The sequence below is a fragment of the Rhinopithecus bieti genome, unplaced genomic scaffold (genome assembly GCF_001698545.2).
Source record: "Rhinopithecus bieti isolate Rb0 unplaced genomic scaffold, ASM169854v2 scaffold_2432, whole genome shotgun sequence".
In the NCBI taxonomy this organism is placed as follows: domain Eukaryota; kingdom Metazoa; phylum Chordata; class Mammalia; order Primates; family Cercopithecidae; genus Rhinopithecus; species Rhinopithecus bieti.
Window position 1 is genome coordinate 1,817,733 of NW_016804136.1, and position 24,057 is coordinate 1,841,789.

The 24,057-nt window shown below is 40.6% G+C and overlaps 1 protein-coding gene across 1 annotated transcript in view; it reads left to right on the forward strand.

Annotated features, from left to right (window-relative positions):
* VPS8 (VPS8 subunit of CORVET complex) overlaps positions 1-24,057 on the forward strand; it is a 268,413-nt gene that overhangs the window by 222,023 nt on the left and 22,333 nt on the right. The window contains 1 exon segment of the mRNA XM_017865711.1: positions 15,727-15,777. Within this exon segment, the coding sequence (XP_017721200.1) occupies positions 15,727-15,777 (51 nt within the window).

The window sequence follows — 24,057 nt, forward strand, 5'->3', positions numbered from 1 at the left end:
TTAAGCCTCAGCAATGGCGGGCGCCCCTCCCCCCGCCCCGCTGCTGCCTTGCGGTTAGGTCGCCGACTGCTGTGTTAGCAATGAGGGAGGCTCCATGGGGGTGGGGCCCTCCTGGCCAGGTGTGGGATATATTCTCCTGGTGTGCCCGTTTGCTTAAAGCGCAGTATTGGGGTGGGAGTTACCCGATTTTCCAGGTGTTGTGTGTCTCAGTTCCCCTGGCTAGGAAAAGGGATTCCCTTCCCCCTTGCGCTTCCCAGGTGAGGCGATGCCTCGCCCTGCTTCAGCTCTTGCTGGTCGGGCTGCAGCGGCTGACCGGCACCAATTGTCCGGCACTCCCTAGTGAGATGACCCCAGTACCTCAGCTGAAAATGCAGAAATCACCGGTCTTCTGTGTCGCTCGCGTTGGGAGTTAGAGACTGGAGTTGTTCCTATTCCGTTTTAGTATTTTATAGAACTAAGGCTTTGATGGAAATATGAGATAAGGACATAAATTTTGTTGTCCAATAAAAAGTGAAAAAAATGCAATTTTACCAGTGATCAAAGAAATGCAAGCTAAATCAACTATACAATACCATTTTTTTTACTTATTAAGCTGGCAAATATTTAAAAATATATAATTAAACTGAGACACATTAAAAATACGTATGCATTCACATTGATAAGGATGTGAGGAGACAGATACTTTTATGCACTACTAGTGGGAATGCATATTTGTGTAAGTCCACAAGCCCTTGTCTAAGTCACTTTGACCAGATATGTTTCAGAATTCAGAATTTTTGGATTTTATAAATGTAACATGAAGACTTTCACTTCAGGACAAGATGCATTTGGAGGGGTTTTTTTGGGGGGGGAGTGGCAAAATATATAAAATAATGGTTCATAAGACATTGGACACTGGGCAGTGAAAGATAGTGACCCCTGAAAAATAAGAAACAAATGACATAAACCCTAGGATTTCTACCAGATTACTCCCTCGAGAAAGTTTTCATGCCATGACTCAGAGAGGGAGAACCAAGGCAGAGCTTAGTCTCTCTGGGTCAAGGGGACAGAGCTCAGAGTCCAGGAAAGACAAGGTGGCTAGGGTTTGCAGGATGGAGTATTAGGAGAGAGCCATACAGAGGGCTCCATAGATCTGCAGAAGGTAACTTTTGAGTATTCAGTTTAGTATTTACCCATGTACCCACTGTGTGAGGAAACTACTTCAGGTTGAAAAAAAAAGTACCACCCAAAAGGATTAGATTGAACAATGTCCCAGACTCACAAAGAGCCAGAAATAATGCTTGCTCCCACCAGCCAGCCTGGAAATCTTCATAAATCCCAAGGTAGCACTGAGAGTACTAAGTAAGTTCTTAGCCTCAGTAGCGGGGAAAAAAATTAACTTTAAACTAACTGCCACTTTCATCTCACCTAACAAAGCTTAAAAGCAAAAACCTAAAAAAATAAAACTATTTCCAAGTGTTTTAACCACATTGCAGAACAGAGCTTAGCAATGTATAAAGAATTCTTAAAATATCCAATACCCAACAAGATAGAATCCACAATATCTAGTATTTGATCAAAAATTACTAGGCATGCACAGAAGCAGGAATATACAAGGCATGATAATGAGAAAAAAAAAGAATCCCATTGAAACTAACACAGAAATGACCCAGATAATAAAATTAGTAGACAAGGACATTTAAAGTTACAATTGTATTCCATATGTTCAAGAAGCTAGAAGAACAATTGCATATGTCAAATGGAAATATGGAAGTTAGAAAGAACCAGTAGAACATCTAGAGATTAAAACTACAATGTCTGAGATGAAGAGTATACTAGGTAAGATTAATAGCAGAATGGGCATTGGAGAAGAAATGATTAGTGAACTTAACAATATAGCAATAGAAACTATGCCAAATCAAACACAGAAAAAAGACTAAACAGAAATGAACAGGGCTTGGTGCAGTGGCTCATGCCTGTAATCCCAGCACTTTGGGAGGCCAAGGCAGGAGGATCACTTGAGCCCAGAAGTTTTAGACCAGTTGGGACAACATGATGAGACCCTGTCTTTACAAAAGTTTTTAAAAAATTAACCAAGCATGGTGGCACATGCCTATAGTCCCAGCTGAGGAGCTGAGGCAAGAAGATCACTTGAGCCAGAAGGCCAAGGCTGCAGTGAGCTATGATTGTGCCATGGGACTCCAGCCTGGGCACCAAAGCAAGACCCTATCTCAAAAAAGAAAAAAGAAAAAGAAATGAATAGATCATTGGTGAACTGTGGAACAACTTCAAGTGGCCAAATATACATCTAATTGGAATCCTAAAAGAAGTAGGGACACAGAGTTAAAAAAAAAAAAAAATTTGAAGAGACGTAATGGAGTTCTAATTCCAGTAATGGCAGAGCAGCCTATATTAGATGACTTTTCTGCTAATGATTATAAGACCTAGGTAAAATATGAAAAAAACATTGTTTAGAGAGCAACTGGAAGCAGGCAGAAACTATAGGGAATGCAAACCTTGAAGGAAGAGAAACAAACTAGACGAGTTTTACATTTAACCAGCTTTTCTAGGGCACTTCTTGGCTTGCCATGGAGCACTGGAGAGAAGAGTTTGAATAGCAAGTCTCATTCTTACTGGGTTGAAGAAACAGAGGTCAAAGTACAAGACTTCCAAAGCAGCTCTAAATTGAGGGAGAAAATCTCAGAAAGAAGCATGCCACTGAAGAGGGAGCCCCAAGTTCTCTTTGCAGTTTTCCAAATTGTGTACAAACAGACAGTGCTTCCAGAAAGCAGCATCAGGTCCTGAAGAACTAAGCAGAGATTTCAGCAGCTGCCTGGTGCTGAGTTTTGGATGTAAATGTTGCTATGTTATAGGGATTGATAAATACCTCAAATTTTGTGTTGAAACTGCAGAAGGGCTATGGTTGAGGACTAAGGGATTTCTCAGGACTAAGGGCAAAAGCACAATAAATCCTAACAAAGCCTAAACCCAAGCTCTCATAGGATCAGTAGGAGGAAGAAGGGAAGTGTAACCTATAATCAAGAGAAAAAGCATCAGTAGAAGCAGACCTATGAATGACCCAGATGCTGGAATTGGCCGTTAAGGACTTTAACATAGAAATTATATGTTAAAGTATTTTGTGGAAAAGATTAGCAGAATGATTGAACACATGGAGAAACCTCGGGACAGAAATAGAAACTCTGAAGTAAAACCAAGTGTAAATTGTAGAGCTAAAAAACATATCTAAAATTTTATTAGATGTCAACAGCATTTTAACGCTGGGAAAAAAATTAGTAAATTTGAATACAGTTCAATAGAAATGATAATTGTAACTGAAGCACAAAGGCAAAAATAATTGAAGAAAGTGAAAAAACTCTTGGTGACCTGTGAAACAATATCTGGAAGTCTATCATATATACAAACTATAACTATATATTATATTAATATATATTAATATATAAATTAGATATTTATAAATTATAGATATATATGTACACTATATATCTATGATATATATGATAGACAAATATATGAATATATATATAGCAAATATAGAATATATATGTAATTGAATTTCTGGAACATTAGGAGCAAGAGAATGGGAGCTGGGAACATTGGACCTAATAATATCTGAAATTTTCCCAAATTTCATAACAAACATCAACCCATAGAGTCAAAAACTCAGCAAACCTCTAGCAGAATAAATATAAAGAAAACCGTACCCAAACACATCATAGTCATAGTCAAGCTGCTGAAACCAAAGATGAAGAAGAAATCTTAAAAGGAGCCAAAGACAACAATAAGAATGATGACTAATTTCTTATTTTTAAAAAAAGGAGGCCAGAAGACAATAAACTGGCATTTAAAATGCTAAAGAGTAAGTTAATATGGTGCGTGTATTATACATGACATTCCTTGCCAAGACCAGCTCAGTCGTGGAGACCATAACCCAGCAGCGCTAGAGGAATTAGACACACACACAGAAATGTAGCATGTGGAGTGGGAAATCAGGGGTCTCACAGCCTTCAGAGCTGAGAGCCTCAAACAGACATTTACCCACATATTTATTGACAGCAAGCCAGTGATAAGCATTGTTTCTATAGATTATAAGTTAACTAAAAGCATTTCCTACAGGAAATAAAGGGATGGGCCGAAATAAAGGGATGGGTCTGGCTAGTTATCTGCAGCAGGAACATGTCCTTAAGGCACAGATCACGCATGCTCTTTTTTGGGGTTTAAGAACACCTTAAGCAGTTTTCTACCCAGGGTGGGCCAGGTGTTCCTTGCCCTCATTCCATTAAACCCACAACCTTCCAGCATGGTCGTCATGGCCATTACGAGCATGTCACAGTGCTGCAGAGATTTTGTTTATGGCCAGTTTTGGGGCCAGTTTATGGCCAGATTTGGGGGCCTGTTCCCAACATGTCCCCCTTATTTGTTTTGCAAAGTGATAAAAGCAAAGGCAGCTTTGTTTGCATGGTGAGCTACTTCTCGCAGGAGTCAGGATCCACATCTGCAGACTATACAAAGACAAACAACACAGATTAAAAGCACAATCATCATTGAAATCACAGACCTTCCATGTGTTTTTATCCATTTTAATGGATTACTAGCTGCTAATTTGTCTGCAGCTCCTTCAAGCACTCCAGTTCCTGGCATTATGCCTGGGATACTTTAAGTATTTGTTCTTTTCATTTTGTAATATCCAAAGCAAGTTTGTAGAGTGTCCTTCTAGATGCTTTTTTATTCTTTCCTAAATTTTGATCTTATTCAGAGTTATTCATAGTTTCCACAAATCCTTATGTTTAACTCCTACAACAGGCCATATCATTGGAGGTTGAGGTGCCACTATACCGCCATGGTTCCAGATAATAGGAACTCTTGCCGTACTTCTAACCATTTCTACCATCTGACCATTTTGTTCAGACCAGCTGAACACAGTGTGGCCGTGGCACCCAGACTGAGAGGTGCAATTTAAGCAAAACATCCCCTTAGGGGACCAATCAATAATGATTCCATAGGAATCGTTGTGCAGCACCTCTGCCTTTTCTGCAATGCAATCTTCCCAAACAAGTACACTGATTTTTTCTAACTGGAACCAATCCTGTTTACAAATAGGTTTTTGAGGGTGGTATGCCTCAATTATAGGAGCAGATTTATTATGGTAAATCCTGAGATCAGAAAGCATGTGTAACTGTGTCAGAGTGATTACATCCAGGCATTATTGCCAGCCAAGATTGATAAATATGCTCAATAAGTATAATTGTTCTCTGTGTCAGCCGTTGTTGAAGGAATATTCACGGCAATGGTAATCACCACTATCATAGCTACCATTAAATTGCTCATTGTGACTGGTTGTCCCGCTTTCCTCAGGTTTTCTTCCACCATCTGTGACAGCTTCTTAATCTGTCCCCAAGTAGGTGGCTGTGTTCATCGGGTGTTGCTCTTGACAGTTGGGGTCCTCCTCAGCATCAATCTTGACATGGCTGCAACCGGGGTGTCCTTGGGTTCCTCCCAGAATCTCTTGCTCGGCATCTGGCTTATGATAAGGTTTCAGGTGTCTTGATGGTATCCAAATCAGCTGTTGATTCGGTCCCAGAGAAACACAAGCATAACCTCTACCCCAAGTTATTATTTTGCCTATTTCCCAACTTTTTGTTATCAGATCTCTCCACCAAACCAGTTGTTCTGCTTCTGTCTTTGCAGCTGGTTTCTGTAGATGCTGTTCAGCTGCTGATAGCATCTGGCCTTTAGACAGGCTCAAAAAATTTAAAGTTAATAATGCTAGATTCAATTGCGTATCGGGTGTCCCATAGTCTCTATTTCTCCCCCTTTTTTGTTTTTGTAACTGCTGTTTCAGGGAGAGATTCATTCTTTCCACTATGGCTTGTCCTTGAGAATTATATGGGATGCCAGTAATGTGTTTAATATTCCATGTAGAGAAAAAGGTAGGTAGAGCTTGGCTAGTATAGCCTGGGACATTATCTGTTTTAATAGAAGCTGGAATGCCCATCACTGCAAAACACTGCAAAAGGTGACATTTAACACAGGCAGAAGACTCTCCTGATTATCATGTAGCCCAGACAACGTGAGAAAAGGTGTGCACACATACGTGTACATAAGCTAGTCTCCCAAATGAGGGAACGTGTGTGACATCCGTTTGCCAAAGAGAATTAGGTTCCAGTCCTCAAGGATTAAGTCCTCTTGTAAAAGATGAGGAATGCACCATTTGGCAAGTTGGGCATCTCTGGATGATAGCTTTAGCTTCTTTCCAGGTAATGCTGTATCTGCGTTTGAGACCAGAGGCATTAACATGGGTTAAATTGTGAAAGTGTCTAGCATTAGACACTAGCAATCAGCCATTTGATTTCCTGCAGTTCAAGGTCCTGGAAGAGGTGTATGAGCCCTAATGTAAATGATGTAAAAAGGGTACATTCTCCTCCTAACTGCTGTTTGCAGTTGGGTAAATAAAGTCATCAGTTGTTCATCTGTATGCAATTGTAACTGAACATTTTCTGTTAACGTTGTGGAATGAACCATGTATGAAGAATCAGAAATCACATTAACAGGCATATCAAAAGCAGTCATACCTCAATTACAGCTACAGGCTCCGCCTTTTGAGGTGAAGTATAGGGCGTCTGAAAAATTTTACCTTTTGATCCGGAATAAGAAGCTTTACCGTTACTAGACCCATCTGTAAAAACATTCCCAGCACCTTCAGTTGGCTGAAATTTAGTTATTTTAGGGAGAATCCAATTAGTTAATTTCAAAAATTGAAACAGTTTTGTTTTAGGAAAAGGGTTATCGAGAATACCCACAAAGTCAGCTAAATGGGTTTCCCAAGTAAGACTATAAAAGCTTGCTGTATTTGTGCCTTCGTGAGAGGAACAGTAATTTTTCCAGGATCATATCCATGTAATTTAACAATCCGAGTTCTCCCATTTCCTATCATAGTAGCGATTTGATCCAAATAAGGAGTTAGAGTCAGTGAATTTGTATGTGGAAGAAAAAGCCATTCTACTAAGTCCTGCTCTTGGGCAATAACACCAGTAGGTAAATGCTGAGTTGGAAAAATTAGCAAATCTAGAGTCTTTTCTGGATCTATTTATTTCAGCTTTATGGACTTGCTTTTCGATTAGCTGCAGCTCTTTTCAGCTTCTTTTGTTAATTGCCAAGGGCCAGTGAGACTAGGATCTCCTCTAAGGATAGAAAACAGATTACTCATGGCATAGGTAGGAATGCCTAGAGCAGGTCATATCCAATTAATGTCCCCTAGTAATTTTTGAAAGCCATTTAATGTTTTCAGTTGATCCCTACGTATGGTTACTTTCTGTGGCACAATGGTAGTGTTATTTACTAAGGCCCCTGAGTAGGAGTAAGGAGTAGTAGTCTGAATTTTGTCAGGAGCTATAATTAAACCAGTGTGAGAAATCAAATTTTGCAAGTGATCATAACATTGGAGTAATATTTCTCAAGTGGGGGCAGCACAAAGTATATCATCCATATAATGAATAATGTATCACTGTGAACATTTTTTACAAGTAGGTTCAATTGCTTGTCCTACATACGTCTGGCAAATTGTTGGACTATTTAACATGCCCTGTGGCAACACTTTCCAATGAGAACGCTTAGCAGGCTGCAGGTTGTTTACTGCAGGAATTGTAAATGCCAGCCGTTCAGTACTGCTCAGCTAAGGCCATAGTAAAGAAACAGTCTTTTAAATCTATGACTGTTAAAGGCCAGTTTTTCGGAATCATAGCAGGAGAAGGCAATCCTGGCTGTAATGTCCCCATTGGTTGTATAACTGAATTGATGGCTCTTAAATCAGTTAACATTCTCCATTTACCTGATTTTTTCTTAATTATGAAAACTGGAGAATTCCAAGGGGAAAATGTTGGAGCTATGTGTCCATTTTCTAATTGTTCAGTAACTAATTCCTCTAAAGCCTCCAGTTTCTCTTTTACTTAGTGGCCATTGTTCTGTCCAAATTGGCTTATTTGTTAACCATTTTAAAGGTATAGGTTCTGGAGGCTTAACAATGGCTGCCATCAAAAATGATCTCCTAAACCTTGGCAGGAACTTCGTCTTTCCACTTGAAGCAGTTCCTTCAAACCTTGTAGATTTTTTCCTAATCCCATACCAGGGACATACCCCATTTCATGCATTATATGTTGACTTTGAGGGCTATATAATTGTTCTGGAATTAGAACTTGTGCTCCCCATTGTTGTAATCAATCTCTTCCCCATAAACTCATAGGTACAGAAGTTATAATTGGTTGAATAGTCCCAGGTTGTCCATTGGGCCCTTCACAATGCACAATATAACTACTTTGATATACTTCAGGGGCTTTACCAGCTCCAACTATGTTAAATTGAGCAGATTGAATTGGCCATGTGGACGGCCAGCGTTGTAGAGAAATGATTGAAATGTCCACTGCTGTATCTACCAAACCTTTAAATTTCTTTCCCTGAGTAGTTATTTCACAGCTGGGATGTTCATCAGTAATTTGATTTACCCAATAAGCTGCTTTCTCTTGTTTATTTGTGCTTCCAAATCCTCCTGTTCATTTAATTTCACTTTTCCCCATTTCCACATACAGCACAATCAGGAGCTGTGCTACACGCTCTCCTGGCTCTGCTTTCCAGGGAACAGAAGTAGATATAACAATCTGAATTTCCCCATTGTAATCTGAATCAATGACTCCTGTATGTATTTGCACTCCTTTTAAATTTAAACTAGACCTTCCTAGAAGTAATCCTATCATCCCTGCTGGCAAGGGTCCACAGACTGCTGTTGGAACTTTTCGTGGGGGTTCCCCAGGCAGAAGGCTCACAGCTTTTGCACAGCATAAATCTACTGCGGCACTACCAGCTATGGTGGGAGACAGACATTGTACAGGGGTGAGGGAATGGCCTGAGCTGGAAATGCCCCGGTTTGGAACGGAGCCTGGGACGGCCCCTCATGGCGTTTCCCAAAATCAGGTTCCCATCTTTATCAAACTTAGAATGACACTGATTAGTCCAATGTTTTCCTGTTTTACATTTTGGACATATTTCAGGCTCAGCAGTTTTCTTTTTTTCCTTCAACTGGCAGCCTGACTCGCTGATTTTTTCTACATGCTTTTTTAGTACGACCATGCTTCCCACAGTTAAAACAAGCTCCAGGAAACGGAATATTTCCTTTATCCACTCTCAGTCCTGCCATTGCCTGGGCTAGCAGAGTAGCCTTATGCAGATTACCTCCAATACCGTCACAGGCCTTGATATAATCAACTAAATGTGCTTTCCCTCTAATAGGTCACAGAGCAGCCTGGCAACCAGGATTAACATTGTCAAAAGCTAATAACTGCAACACTATTTCCTGAGCAGCTGAATCTGCAATCACCTTTTTAAGAGACTCCTGTAACTGAGCTATAAAATCTGCATACAGTTCTTTCAGTCCCTGCTTTACAGCACTAAAGGAAGGGTGTTGTTCTCCACCTGAAGTGATTTTTTCCCAAGCCCTAATGCACACTCCTCTAAGCTATTCTATGGCATCATCCTGCATGACCACTTGTGCATCTAAATAAACCAACCCAGCTGCCAACCCCCAAAAGTTGGTCTGCAGTTATATTAATTGGAGGTTGGGCCTGGGCATTGTGAGCAGCCTGAATGGAAGCTTCATCTGGCCACCAAGTTTTAAATTGTAAGAACTGAGCAGGAGTTAGACAAGCTCGAGTAAGAGCGTCCCAGTCAGTAGGAATCATGTGACTGGAAACAGCAACATTCTTTAACAGTCCTATTACAAAAGGAGAACCTGGTCCATATTGATTAATAGCTTGTTTAAATTCTTTGAGTAATTTAAAAGGAAAAGGCTCAAATGTAGCTATAATATTTCCCTGTTTATTATAGGGGTGTATTCTAACAGGGAACTGCCAAGCCTCTAAATCACCCTCTCTTCTAGCTTGCTGAATTTCTGCCTGAATTGAACTGAGAGCAGTTGCTCAAGGTGCTGCTTGAACAGTCACTGGGGCAACTACTTTTCACCCAGTATCCTCTGGAAAAGAAAGATCTGGAGGATCAGGCCACTCTTTTTCTTCGAAATAGTGAGGGGGTGTGGAAGGGTAGGGATGAACCTCTCCCTCCTTCCTCCTTTGCTGCTTTAGCTTTAGCTGGCAAACAGACCTGCTCTCTTACCTCTTCTGTTATTTCATTGTACTCTAATTCCTCCTCATCATTAGTGTGAAAAGGTTCCAAGGTGGAATGAACCAGAGCCCACTTGTCCCATTGTTACCCTGATGCTTCCAAGCTCCCCTTCTTACTCACCACGGGGATTGCTTAAGAGTACTCGGGTGTCCTCCAGCTTAGTTCCACATTCTCCAGCTGTCACTCTGGCTACCCTTTGACTCAGGTTTGAGCCCCCACGTTTGGGCACCACTTGCCAAGACCAGCTCGGTTGCGGAGAGCCTAACCCAGCAGTGCTAGAGGAATTAAAGACACACAGACAGAAATACAGCGTGTGGAGTGGGAAATCAGGAGTCTCACAGCCTTCAGAGCTGAGAGCCTCAAACAGACATTTACCCACATATTTATTGACAGCAAGCCAGTGATAAGCATTGTTTCTATAGATTATAGATTAACTAAAAGCATTTCTTACCAGAAATAAAGGGATGGGCCGAAATAAAGGGATGGGTCTGGCTAGTTATCTGCAGCAGGAACATGTCCTTAAGGCACAGATCACTCATGCTATTGTTTGGGGTTTAAGAACACCTTAAGCAGTTTTCTACCCAGGGTGGGCCAGGTGTTCCTTGCCCTCATTCCGGTACACCTACAGCCTTCCAGCGTGGTCATCGTGGCCATCACGAGCATGTCACAGTGCTGCAGAGATTTTGTTTATGGCCAGTTTTGGGGCCAGTGTATGGCCAGATTTGGGGGCCTGTTCCCAACAATTCCTGGTATGGACTAGTCTTTATTTCATAATTAAATGCTTTTGAGAGATAAGTAAAGACTATAAATGGTCTCACTTTGTTTCAGGCCAGGTTTTGCTGCCAGGTGACGTTTAGTGTGAAAAATATTTTTTAAACAATCCTTTTGGTTTCAGAGCTTTTTGGATGTCAGAATTATAGGAAAGGGATTTGTGGACCCATCTTGTCTGAAGAAAAAGTAGTAATGTATATTTTTAAATGGTTACACCCTTTGAAGCAGGGACTTACAAGAATCTGTCCAACAGAAATCATCGAGTTTGTGTGCCAAATATTATATACAAGGATACGACATTTTAAAATAATTTTAAAATTGAAAATAACCTAAACGTACCAATAGCCCACAGTTGATTAAATTAGTCATGGTATGTCTAGGAGTGAATGAACTGCTTTGTAGCCATAAAAAATCATATAGTAGAAGAATATTGATATGTCAAAGTAAACATTCATAATGTGCAACATAGATCACAAAGCAGTGATTCCAAATTTTAATAGCAGTTATTGCTGTATGATTGGATTGTGCTTTTTATTTGCCTTGTTGAAGCTCTTATATTTCTTAAATTTCCGTGACTGAACATGTATTTCTTTTGTAATCAGAAAATTAAGACTTTTTTTTTTTTTTTTTTAAGATTTAAAAAGGCCTCACTTGGTTGCCTAGGCTGGAGTACAGTGGTGTGATCATAGTTCACTACATCCTGGACCTCCTGGGCTCAAGCAGTCCTCCTACCTCACCCTCCCAAGTAACTGAGGCCTCAGGTGCACACCACCACTCCAAGCTAATTTTTAAATGTTTTGTGGAGATGGCATTTCGCCATGTTACCCAGGCTGGTCTCAAATTCCTGGGCTCAAGCCAACCTCCTTTTGGCCTCCCAAATTGCTGGGATTACAGGTATAAGCTACCATTCCTAGCCCTATTTTAACAACAACAATAAAAGGCCTGGTGTGGTGACTCATGCCTGTAATCCCAACATTTTGGGAGGCCAAGGCGGGTGGATTACCTGAGGTCAGGAGTTCGAGACTAGCTGACCAACATGGTGAAACCCCATCTCTACTAAAAATACAAAAATTAGTCAGGCATAGTGGGTTGCACCTGTAATCCCAGCTACTCGGGAGGCTGAAGCAGGAGAATTGCTTGAAGCCAGGAGGTGGAGGTTGCAGTGAGCTGAGATTGTGCCATTATACTCCAGCCGGGGCAACCAGAGCAAGACGTCGTCTCAAAAAAAAAAAAAAAAAAAAAAAAAAAAACGAAAAACAAGATGATGAAGAATTCATATTGCTTTTAAACTTCAGCTCAGATTGTTTCATTAACTCAGGAATCATTTTATTAACAAAGATCACAAAAAGTTCAGCATTATTAAGGCCCTAGCCTAGTATAGCATCCATATCCCCAGATCTAGTGTCTGCACACCTGTATTTAAAGTGTCTTTTTTAAGCTTCATTGCCTGAGGCATTTCCAGAAGGAATCCTGTTAAGTGAAAAAATAAGGCCTTTCTTGAGGGATGCTGGACAACTCCTGTTGCCACTTCAAACATGTTCTGACTTAATCTGTAGAGAACAGCCTTCTGCAATAAATTGTCCACCAGCACATCTAATTCTTGGCTTGTTTCTAAAAGTCTGCAGGTTCTTTCATGAGGTCACTTTTTTAAGCTTAAATATCTACTTTGCCTTGAAAATCTGTTTTCTCCCTTTTCAAAAAGAGCATACCAGAAGTTAAAATTGGATCATTTTTAGCAAGCTACATCGTACATCTGGAGTGAATTCCAGAGTATGAATGTCATGGTATGTTACAGCAAAGACTGTCAAGTCTAATTTTTGCAGATCTACTAAATCTGAAAGGACAGTCTGGACAGCTAGCAGTTTTGATTGTTGAGCTGAAGTGTGTTTCCTAAAGTTATTCTTAAAATCAGAGAGGTTAAACAAAACCTGCAGCGTGGTCCTACTTGAACAGCGATGCGACGGTAATAGGAAATATCTTTATCATCTATATTATAGTCTCTTATAATTAGAGTTGAAAGAGGCTTGAGATCTTGTAACTGTTTACCAGTACCTCATTCTAGTCAGATAGTATCTAGTATCCATTGAACTACTTATAGTAATAATTATATTTTGCCCTTGATATGGTTTGGCCATGTCCCCACACAAATCTCATCTTGAATTGTAGTTCCCGTAATCTCCATGTGTCAGGAAGGGGACCTGGTGGGAGGTACTTGAGTCATGAGGCCGGTTACCCTCATGCTGTTCTTGTGATAGTGGGTGAGTTCTCATGAGATCTGATGGTTTTATAAGGGGCTTTTCCCCTTTTGCTTGGCACTTCTCTCTCCTGCTGCCTTGTAAAGAAGGATGTATTTGCTTCCCCTTTGCCATGATTGTAAGTTTCCTGAAGCCTTCCCAGCCATGTGGAACTGAGTCAATCAAACCTCTTTCCTTTATAAATTACCCAGTCACAGGAATTTTTTAATAGCACCATGAGAATGGACTAACCCCTGTAAATTAACAAGTAGATATTCTGGTCTCTGTATATTTAATATTTTTGCTAGAATTCACTGCTGAAACCCTGTGGGCTAGGAATTTTCATTGCAAAAGGATGTTTGATAACAAATTGAATTTATTTAATAGATATAAGGCTATTCATATGTTCTGTTTTGGGTCCATTTGTGTAAGTTCTGTTTTTAAGGAATGTATCCTTTTCATTTAATTTGTCAAGCTTATTGGCATAAAATTATTCACAAAAGGCTCTTACTATCTTTTAAATATCTGTAAATGATGTTGCATGTTGTAATATATCCTCTTTCATTGCTGATACTGGTAATTTATAGTCTCCTTTTCTTGATCAAGCTCCATAGTAGATTATCAATTTTATTTATCTTTTCAAAGAACCAATTTTGACTCTGATAATTTTCTTGGTTGTTTATTTTTTTTTTTATTTAATTGATTTTTGCTGCTTATTATTTTCTTCTTCCCTGCTTAGTTTGGTTTTACTTTGATCTCTTTCTAGTTCCCTAAATTGGAAATTTGGATCCTTTATTTTAAACCTTTCTTATTTTCCAAAATAACATATGGGCTGTAAATTCTTCTAACCACTGCTTTAGTTATACACTTCAAATTTCTTTAAATGCTTTATTGAGGTGTAATAACTGATATAAACTGGACATATGTAAAGTGTATAAATTTGACATATGTATACATTCATGAATCTGTCACCACGGTCAAGATAATGACTCTACCCATCACCACCAAAAATTTGCTTAATCCCTCCCTCCTGTTCCCTGGCAACCACTGATTATCTTTACAAACTAAACAGTATATTACTTTGCATTTTCTTGAATTTTAGATTAATGAAACTATAAAATAGATATACTTTTTTATCTGACTTCTTTCACTCAGCATAGTTCTTTGCATGATTGCATCATGTATTTTTTTTTCTTTTTTTTTTTTTGGAGACGGAGTCTCACTCTGTCACCCAGGCTGGAGTTCAGTGGCCGAATCTCAGCTCACTGCAAGCTCCACCTCCCGGGTTTATGCCATTCTCCTGCCTCAGCCTCCCGAGTAGCTGGGACTACAGGCACCTGCCACCTCGCCCAGCTAGTTTTTTGTATTTTTTAGTAGAGATGGGGTTTCACCATGTTAGCCAGGATGGTCTCGATCTCCTGACCTCGTGATCCGCCCGTCTCGGCCTCCCAAAGTGCTGGGATTACAGGCTTGAGCCACAGCGCCCGGCCTGCGTCATGTATTTTTAAGCTATTAGGTGCACAGATGGTTAGCATTGTTGTATCTTCCTGATGAATTGACCCCTTTATTATTATGGGATGACCCTTTTTGTACCTGATAGTAGTCTTTGCTCTAAAATCTAGTGCTATCGGCCAGGCGCGGTGGCTTATGCCTGTAATCCCAGCACTCTAGGAGGCCAAGACAGGCAGATCACCTGAGGTCAGGTGATCTCTACTAAATACAAAATATTAGCCAGGTGTGGTGGTGCATGCCTGTAATCCCAGCTACTTGGGAGGCTGAGGCAGGAGAATCACTTGAACCTGGGAGGCAGAGGTTGCAGTGAGCCAAGATCATGCCATTGCACTCCAGCCTGGGCAACAGAAGCGAAACTCTGTCTCAAAAAAAAATAAATAAATAATAATTTTTAAAAAATCTAATGCTATCATGGTATATTGTCTCATCCTCTTCCTTTTAACCTATTTGAGCCTTCATATTTAAGTGGTATTTCTTGTAGGCAGCATGTAATTGGGTCTTTTTCATTTGTCTAATGTGAAATCCCTATATTTCAGCTTTTCAAATATTTAAAGATATTTCTGTACCATTATCTTTTCTTCCTTGGACTAAACATCATCTTATTATGGTTTGGCTGATACTTTTTCTAAATCCTTCACTATTATCAAACTCTTCTGTCCATGCTTTGCTTCAAAGGGATATTACATCACAATAGAGATTTTGAGTCACCTTCTGCAAGAAATGCTGATCATTTATTACTTCATTTGCTTAACATGATCACCAAAGATCTATTTAGTCCCTCACCATTTGGTTAAAACCCATCTAGACCATCTGTCCCACTTTTCTTACCCAAATCATATTTCTTTCTTGGGTCACTACTGATTTTTTGATCTCCAGAAAAATTTCAAGGGGGCGTAAGAAAAAATCTGTTACTCAGTTAATTTCCTCTGGAAATGTCTGTTTTATCTTAGTTATACCAATTCTAGTTGAATTATTTTGAATGTGGGTCAAACAAAACTAGACTATAACTGAAAGGGTATTAACATGTTTGCCTTTTCTTCCAGGTAAAATGTCTCCATCATATCATCAGTCCAAAGGGGATCCCACTGCTAAAAAGGTGAGTTTGTTTTAATAAAGGCAAAAAACCAGTTCCTCTTCTGCATGTTTATTCTCCTATGTGGAACAATATTCTCAACATGGCAGTGATTTTTAATCATCTTAATGCTCTCCAGGATTATTTCTGATTAGATGCTTTAATGACATGTCTCCAGGCCTTCTTGGCTCGTCCAGAGAAGCCAAGTTGGGTTTTGACATGTCTCCTAGCAACTATCTGTTTCTAGAATTTCCATCTTCTATACCAGGCATGGTATCATGGTAGCAGGTGAAAGATATTCAGAGGAAAGCTATATAGTTTGTCTTAATAATGTGCTTTACTTCGGCCGGGTGCAGTGGCTCACACCTGTAATCCCAGCACTTTGGGAGGCTGAGGTGGACGGATCATGTGAGGTCCGGAGTTCAAGACCAGCCTGGCCAACATGATGAAACCCCATCTCTACTAAAAATAGAAAATTAGCTAGGCGTGGTGGTGCATGCCTGTAATCCCAGCTACTCCAGAGGCTGAGGCAGGAGAGTCACTTGAACCCAGGAGGCAGAGGTTGCAGTGAGTCGAGATTAAGCCACTGCACTCTAGCCTGGGCAACAAGAGTGAAACTCTGTCTCAAAAAAAAAAAAAAAAAAAAAAATGTGCTTTACTTCTACAGAGCTGTGCCTTAAAAAACTGGCCTGAGATATTAACAGCACATGAGAAGGTCTTCAGTAAATACTGGCAGAAGAGAGCTCTCATGTGTGCCACTTCAGTTCCTGACTGTAAGCTTTGTGACCACGGATAGGGTCTGACTGTTTTACACCCTATCTGAGCAATGCATAGATGATGTCAAGAGAACCACTAAAATCTTTTCCTTTATCCAGCTGCAAAAGTGCGGTTGAAACATGGTAAACAAATTGACATTTCTGCTCATTTCTTTCATCATTTTTCTTTCTCTAATAGTCAAAGTGTTTTTTTTTCCTTGCCCTTTTTTACCATTTCAGCCAGCATCCGTATCAGTGAAGGACTGTAGAACAAAAAAGTAACCACCTGCTGGCTCTGTTGACTAACAGCAGGTTTTAGCTTCAAAGCAATGTTCCAAAAATGGGTCCCCCTCTTCTGACTTCAGAATCCCCTGAGACTTTTCAGAAGAGAAGAGTCTAAAAACAAAATATGTTGTCTGAAAAGGTCTATAACACACTGCATATAAAAATCCTCTTTCACGCTTGTCAAGGCAGTAGGGGCAGGCGAGACTGAGGCAATGACTGTTGATACTTAGAACCATCACACTGTAACGCGAAGAGTGGGGAGAGCCTGTCATTTTAGTCTCGCTCAGTAAATAGATGAGGAAATGGGAATCCAGAGGGATTCCAATTTTTTGTCTTGGCTCTCCAGTGTTAGCTATGGAATACACTTCTAACATAGTGATGTCAAGCATGTGCTTTGGATACCACTAGACTTGGGTTCAAAGATTTACTCTTCTACTTATTTATCTGAATGACCTTGTGTAAATTGGCCCCTCTGTTTCATCTTATGTAAAATAGTGATGCTACTCTCAGAATTGTCCTGAAGATTAAATGAAATACTCTACTGTTTAAGAGTCTAACATTGTGTTTGACATATAGTAAGTACTCAAGCTGTTGTTGACACTAGTATTAAAATGCAGGTCTCCCGGCTCCTAATCAGATGTCCTCTTACTTTGTCATGCTGCTTGTGTAATATTGTTCATTCAGCAAGTATAGTCTACCCTTCACATTTGTGGGTTCTGCATCTGTGGATTCAGCCAACCACAGATTGAAGATATTTGGGGGGGGGGAAATGATAAAAAATAATGATACAATAAAAAACAGTACAACTATTTACGTTGTATTAGATATTATAAGTAATCTAAAGATGATTTAAAGTATATGGGAGGATGTGCACTGGTTATATGCAAATACCATGCCATTTTAAAGGACTTGAGCATCCATGGATTTTGGCATCCACAGGAGGTCCTGGAGTAAATTCCCCACAGATACCAAGGGATGACTGTATTTCTTTTTTTTTTTTTTTTTTTTTTGAGATGGAGTTTCCCTCTGTCGCCCAGGCTGGAGTAGAATCACACCATCTCAGGTCACTGCAACCTCTGCCTCCCGGGTTCAAGCGATTCTGCTGCCTCACCCTCCTGAGTAGCTGGGACTACAGGGATGCACCACCACACGCAGCCAGTTTTTGTATTTTTAGTAGAGATGGGGTTTCACCATGTTGGTCTCGAACTCCTGACCTCATGATCCATCTGCCTTGGCTTCCCAAAGTGCTGGGATTACAGGCGTGAGCGACTGTCTTTTTTTTTTTTTTTTTTTTTTTTTTTTTTTTTGAGACAGTGTCTCACTCTGTTGCCCAGGCTAGAGTGCAGTGGCACAATCTCAGTTCACTGCAACCTCCGCCTCCTGGGTTCAAGGATTATCTTGCCTCAGTCTCCTGGGTACCTGGGACTGCAGGCACCCACCACCACACCCAGCTAATTTTTTTGTATTTTCAGTAGAGACGGGATTTCACCATGTTGGCCATGATGGTCTCAATCTACTGACTTCGTGAGCCACCCGCGTCGGCCTCCCAAAGTGCTGGGATTACAGGCGTGAGCCACCACGCCCAGCCAGCTGTATTTTATTACACTGGTTACTGAGATAAACAGTGGACTAGAGATGAGGTCCTGTTCTCAAAGGCCTCAGCATTTATTGAGAAAAGTAGACAGGTAAACTGACAGTTACCATACACCTTGACACATACCATGGAAGGTGCACAGGGTTCTGTGAAGGCGCCAAGGAAAGGCCCTATTCTGAGATGACTAGGCTAACTTAGTGCAGTTCTTACGTTCTTTATGGCAGAAACCTCCATGAAGAACTTTGAGGAATGGTTAGCTGCTCCCCTACAACACTGTTATCACATTAGAGTGAGAGCAAATTCTGCCGTGTATATAGGCATTTATTAAATAAATACTCATTTAGAAATAGGTTCTGCAGCCCATTTTTCAAACTGAGTAATGTCCCAGCTCTTTGTCATTTTAGGTGTCTGACCTCTTGTAAGGGATGTGACATTACAGAAGCAGGATTCTGTTACTCTTAGAATCGGCATCAGGCAAACAGACGCTTCCTAAGCCGATGACTGGACACAAGTGGCCCGGGCAGCATTCCTTTGTTATCAGATGCAGACTTATTCCTGGTTTATGCAAAAGTTGGGACTCTCTAAAATATTTTATTCAATATACATATCTCAAATATCTTTTACTTTATCAATGAGAGTCCATTTCCAATATTCACCATGGTGGTTAACAGGTCATTACTTTCACCAATAAAAATATTTCCATTTTTAAGCTAATGAGCCAAGTCTTAGTGTTGGTGAACATAGAATAGCTGAAGAGCTTTTTTGAGTGGCTGCCTTGTGGAGTTCATGTTAGCTGGCCTCTCCTGAAATATAGATTCTTAATTTGGGCCATTGACCATTCCTGAGTTGAAGCCCAAAAGTAAATAGCACATACTTATTATCACGCTGTTTATGCCGTCTATACTTACTTGAAAATATATATCGTAGTGGGTGGCCATCCCAGATTAGGGGTCAGGAAAGGCTTCCCCGCAAAGGTAAAGTTTGACCTAGTCTTAAGAAACAAGGGAAATGGTAACCTAGGCAGATGGAGGTGAGTATAACACATTGTAGGAAATGGGAGTGGTTCTGCATGTCTTCCATATAATATGAAAACATGGAGAAGTCTGGTAAAAGATAAATAGGGATTCAGACCACAAAGAACCCCAGTCTGTGAAGTTTGCTTTCTATCTTGACGATAAGGTTTCCAGCAAAGGTAAGATTAAAAGCAGAAAGACCAATTAGAAGAGTAAGATACTTGTCCAGGCAAGAAAAAAGGTCCTAACCCTAGGCTATCTTAATGGAGTAAAGAGATTAGATGGATTCAAATATTAGCTATTTTTTCTCTCAGAAAACCCTGACACTCTCCTTAAATCTGAGGAAGTGTCCTTCCTTCCCTGAGCTCATAGCACCCTGAATTAGTCCCTACCAATACCTGGATGGGTTGAGGTTGCCTCTCTACTTAATGCCCATCTCCAATTAGGCCATATGCCTCGTGAGGGCAGAGCGGTAACCACGTCAGTCTTGTTTACAGGTTGTATCCCTAAGTGCAGAACAAAGTAGCCACTCGTTCGTTGTTGAATAAATGAGAGATACACGAAAGAGATTTCATAGGACTCCCTGGTTGTTTATGAGAAGTGAGGGGGAAAAGAAATTTCTGGCTCTGATGACTAGAGGAAAAATAAATGAAACATCATTATTGTTTCAGGCTTGTCTCCCAGGCATGGCCAGTTCCTTATTGAATCAGGAGTACTTGGAGAGAGATGTGAAACTCAACACCTAATTATTACTTCCTTAGTTGGGTATATGTTTTTGTGTTGATATGCTTGTATGCTCATGTACATCTATGTATATATTCTGGTTCTTATCCTTGAGCTACAGTCTCTCTTCCCAAAGTTGCATTGACAGATGGAAGCAGCAGTAGTGTCTGTTGAACAGAGCGACTGCCAAAGTGACATGTGTAGGAAACACAAAGGAAGCAGTAATGTTCTTGATTTAGCTAAAAAGTCTCTGTTGACCGATAACTGAAGGAAGTGTTTGGTGACTCTGCTGTCAATATTGGCCCTACCAAGAGCTGGATTCAATTGCTAAGGAAACCAGAGTCATGTTCTGTAGGACTCTGCTAACTTCCTGGGGCTTCTTTTTAGGTATTTCATGTAGGAGTCACTCTTTAGAATGTCACTGTTCCGCTCTGCCGCTGCATGCCAGAGTGCGCTTCACATTCCACAACATGTATCTTTTTTTTTCTTTTCTTTTTTTTTTTTTTTGAGATGGAGTCTCACTCTGTCACCCAGCCTGGAGTGCAGTGGTGTGATCTTGACTGACTGCAACCTCCGCCTCCCAGGTTCGAGCAGTTCTCCTGCCGCAGCCTCCCAAGTAGCTGGGACAAGCACACGCCACCACACCCAGCTAATTTTTTGTATTTTTAGGAGAGAAGGGGTTTCACCGTGTTGGCCAGACTGGTCTCAGACTCCTGACCTCAACTTCCCAGAGTGCTGGGATTACAGGCATGAACCACCATGCCCGACCCACAACATGTATCTTTTTACTAGCATTTTGCATTATAGATATTCTTTACGAAAGCTTTAGATTGGCAATATTTATTGTATATAAAATTGGCATATATTACTTTATATAAAATTTCTTCTTAGTGGGCTCTAATTAATAGTTTCAGTAACGGAGTTGGAAGATACACGTGGTTCCCTAGGACCTTTAGTGTTTGATCATGTATGACCAGAAATTTAAAAATCAGGAATCATTGCCTTCAGATAAAAATTGACATAAAACCCATTGCAGTGAGTTCCCCAGGATAGATCCAAATGGAGGTGTTGACAGTGTTTAAGGTAGATCAGAAGAGTTAGTTCGGGGCAGCATCAGACACCACTCAGCTATGATGCATCTCTTCTTAACTACCAAAGAAACACCAACCAAGAATTTTCACAGAAAAGTTGGGTCTGTTACATTTATGATAACTAGAGAAAGCATTTTGTCTTATGCCTTGATCACAGGTACATGGTTACTTCTCTGAGCAGCTCCTGGTTTTAGATCGGCTTTCTCTGCCAGTGTGTTTGCAGAAGCTGAGGGGCCAGGTGCTCTGGCTAAAGACTATCCTCAGGCTGCTGGTGCCACTGGAGGATCCACAGCTGTTCTCCTCAAAGTAACTTCTTCCAGTTAGGGACAATGCACAGGGAATGAGACAGTGGAAAGCCTTTCCAGTAGTTCTGTGAGTCCATTCAGTAGATACTCCGCAAGCCTCTGTTAGGTGCCAGGGCAGAGGGACAAAGGACAGTGAAGAAATACAGTTCCTTCTCTCAGTAACATTTACATGTTAATGGTGACTGAACTGGTGGATGTCATAGCCAAGCCTCTCAGAAGTTGATTTTCAGTTTGTTAAGTATTCAGGTAGGTTATAAGAATTTGGAGCTGATTTTTGGAGTTTTTTAAGAGACAGTATCTCACTGTGTTGCCCAGGCTGGAGTGCAGTGGCACAGTCATAGCTCACTGCAGCCTCAGACTCCTGGGCTCAAGTGATTGTCCCACCTCAGCCTCCTGAGTAACTGGGATTATAGGCATGAGCCACCATGCCTGGCTGTTTTTTGTTTTGTTTTGTTTTGTTTGGTGGTTGTTCCAGGTGTTCTTACGAAGTAAGGTTTTTATAACCAATTCCCAGTCTTGCTGCTTATGTCAGCAATATAGACAGCTATACTTGCTCATAATTTTTGTTGAATTACAGGTTGACTTTTTTTTTTTAAGGGAAAGAGCCTCACAAAGCCACTGTTTCCATAACAACGGGAAAAGCTGGCCACAGTGTCTCAGCTGACTGGCCCTAAGAATGGCTGGTTGGTAGTTTCACAAAAGTCAAGGGAAACATGAAATGAAGAAAACACTGAGATAGATGCAGCATTTTCTAGCCATCATTTGATGGAGGCTTAAATAAAATAAAGATACATTCACCTTTTGATGCCTCACCCTTAACTCTTTCCTGCAAAGATGCGAGTTCTCGTAAACAACAAAATGATAGCCCTTGATGGATATAGATGCTTCTTCTCTAGAGTATTTGTCTTAATAGGACTCCAAATATGACTTCATTGCCTCTACTGAGCACCGCCACAATTAAAGGAAACGAAGAACATGATTCAGTCTTTGTTTTTGTATCAGCAGAGTTGAAAACCTCAGCAAGACAGATGCCTTTTTATGGATGTGAAGAAGCTGGAGTCTAGTTGCCTTTAGACACCTGGAGGGCAGTGATCTGGAGGACAGTAACTGGAAGAAAGCATAGACATCCTTAATTGTTGAGAGGACAGAACTGGTACCTGTGGGTAGCTACTATGTGAATGGAAATGTCAGCTTGGTATGAGAATTTCGTAACGGCAGAACAAGCTATCTTGAGTGACACTACATTACCTACTACTAGAGGTGTTGGTCAGTGACAGGATATCTATTGCTCAAAGCTCCTGCCATTGGTCAGAGTTGGGACTAGTTGATTTTTAGATCCCTTGAAGCGTTAAAATCTTACGAGCCTGTAATTGTATTAAAAACAAGTTGCATCCGGGCTCGGTGGCTGATGCCTGTATTCCCAGCATTTTGGGAAGCCGAGGCGGGCAGATCACGTGAAGTCAGGAGTTCAAGACCAGCCTGACCAACATGGTGAAACCCTATCTCTACTAAAAATACAAAAATTAGCCAGGCGTGATGGTGGGCACCTGTAATCCAGGCTACTCAGGAGGCTGAGGCAGGAGAATTGCTTGAACCCGGGAGGCAGAGGTTGCAGTGAGCTGAGATCACACCATTGCACTCCAGCCTGGACAACAGAGTAAGACTTTGTGTTTGTTTTTTTTTTTTAAAAAAAACCAAGTTGCATGTTCACTGATGTGGTGAATGATTTTAGTTAAAACTAACTAAACAGCCTAAACTAATAGAATGTATTGTCTTTCAAAGAAAAATCTGGATTTATGTAAGAAGAGACTTGATGCAGAAGAATCACTGCAGTAGAGGTGAGGGGGCTATTGCAGTAAGGGGAACGCTCCAACCATAAGATCTGCAAGGGTCTCAAAGATCACACAGAAAGGAAATTTATTTCCTAAGAGGGGGTGGGTAAACAATGCTAAAAAGAACAAGGTGTGAAGGAGTGGGTGGAGGGAATGGACAGCTGATCAGAGATGCTTTTCCTTGTGGTCAGCTGATTCTCAGAAGCAACTTTGAAAGGAGACATTCTGTACTCTGGGTCAGAGTTCAGGGGCTTGGGGAAAGGAAAGAAGCTTAACCAAAATTTGGTTGTCCAGTAAGCATTTTGATTTTGTTAATAATTTTTGTAATTAATAGCCTTTATTTTTTAGGAGTACCGTAGTTTTAGGTTTACAGAAACGTAGAGCAGTAAGCACAGAGTTCCCATATGTTCACTTTCCCTCCCCATCCCCACAGTTGCCCCTATTATTAACATCTTGCATCAATCCGATACACTTGTTCTGATCGATGAGGCAATATTAATATGTTATTATTAACTAAAGTCCATGGTTTACATTAGGGTTCACTCTTTCTGTTGTATATTCTGTGAGTTCTGATAAATGTATAATGAAATGTATCCACCGTTACACCATCGTACAGAATAGCTTCACTGCCCTCCAAATCCCTGTGCTCCACCTATGTATCCTGCTTTCTCCCCAAACTTTCAGCAACTACTAATCCTTTTACTGT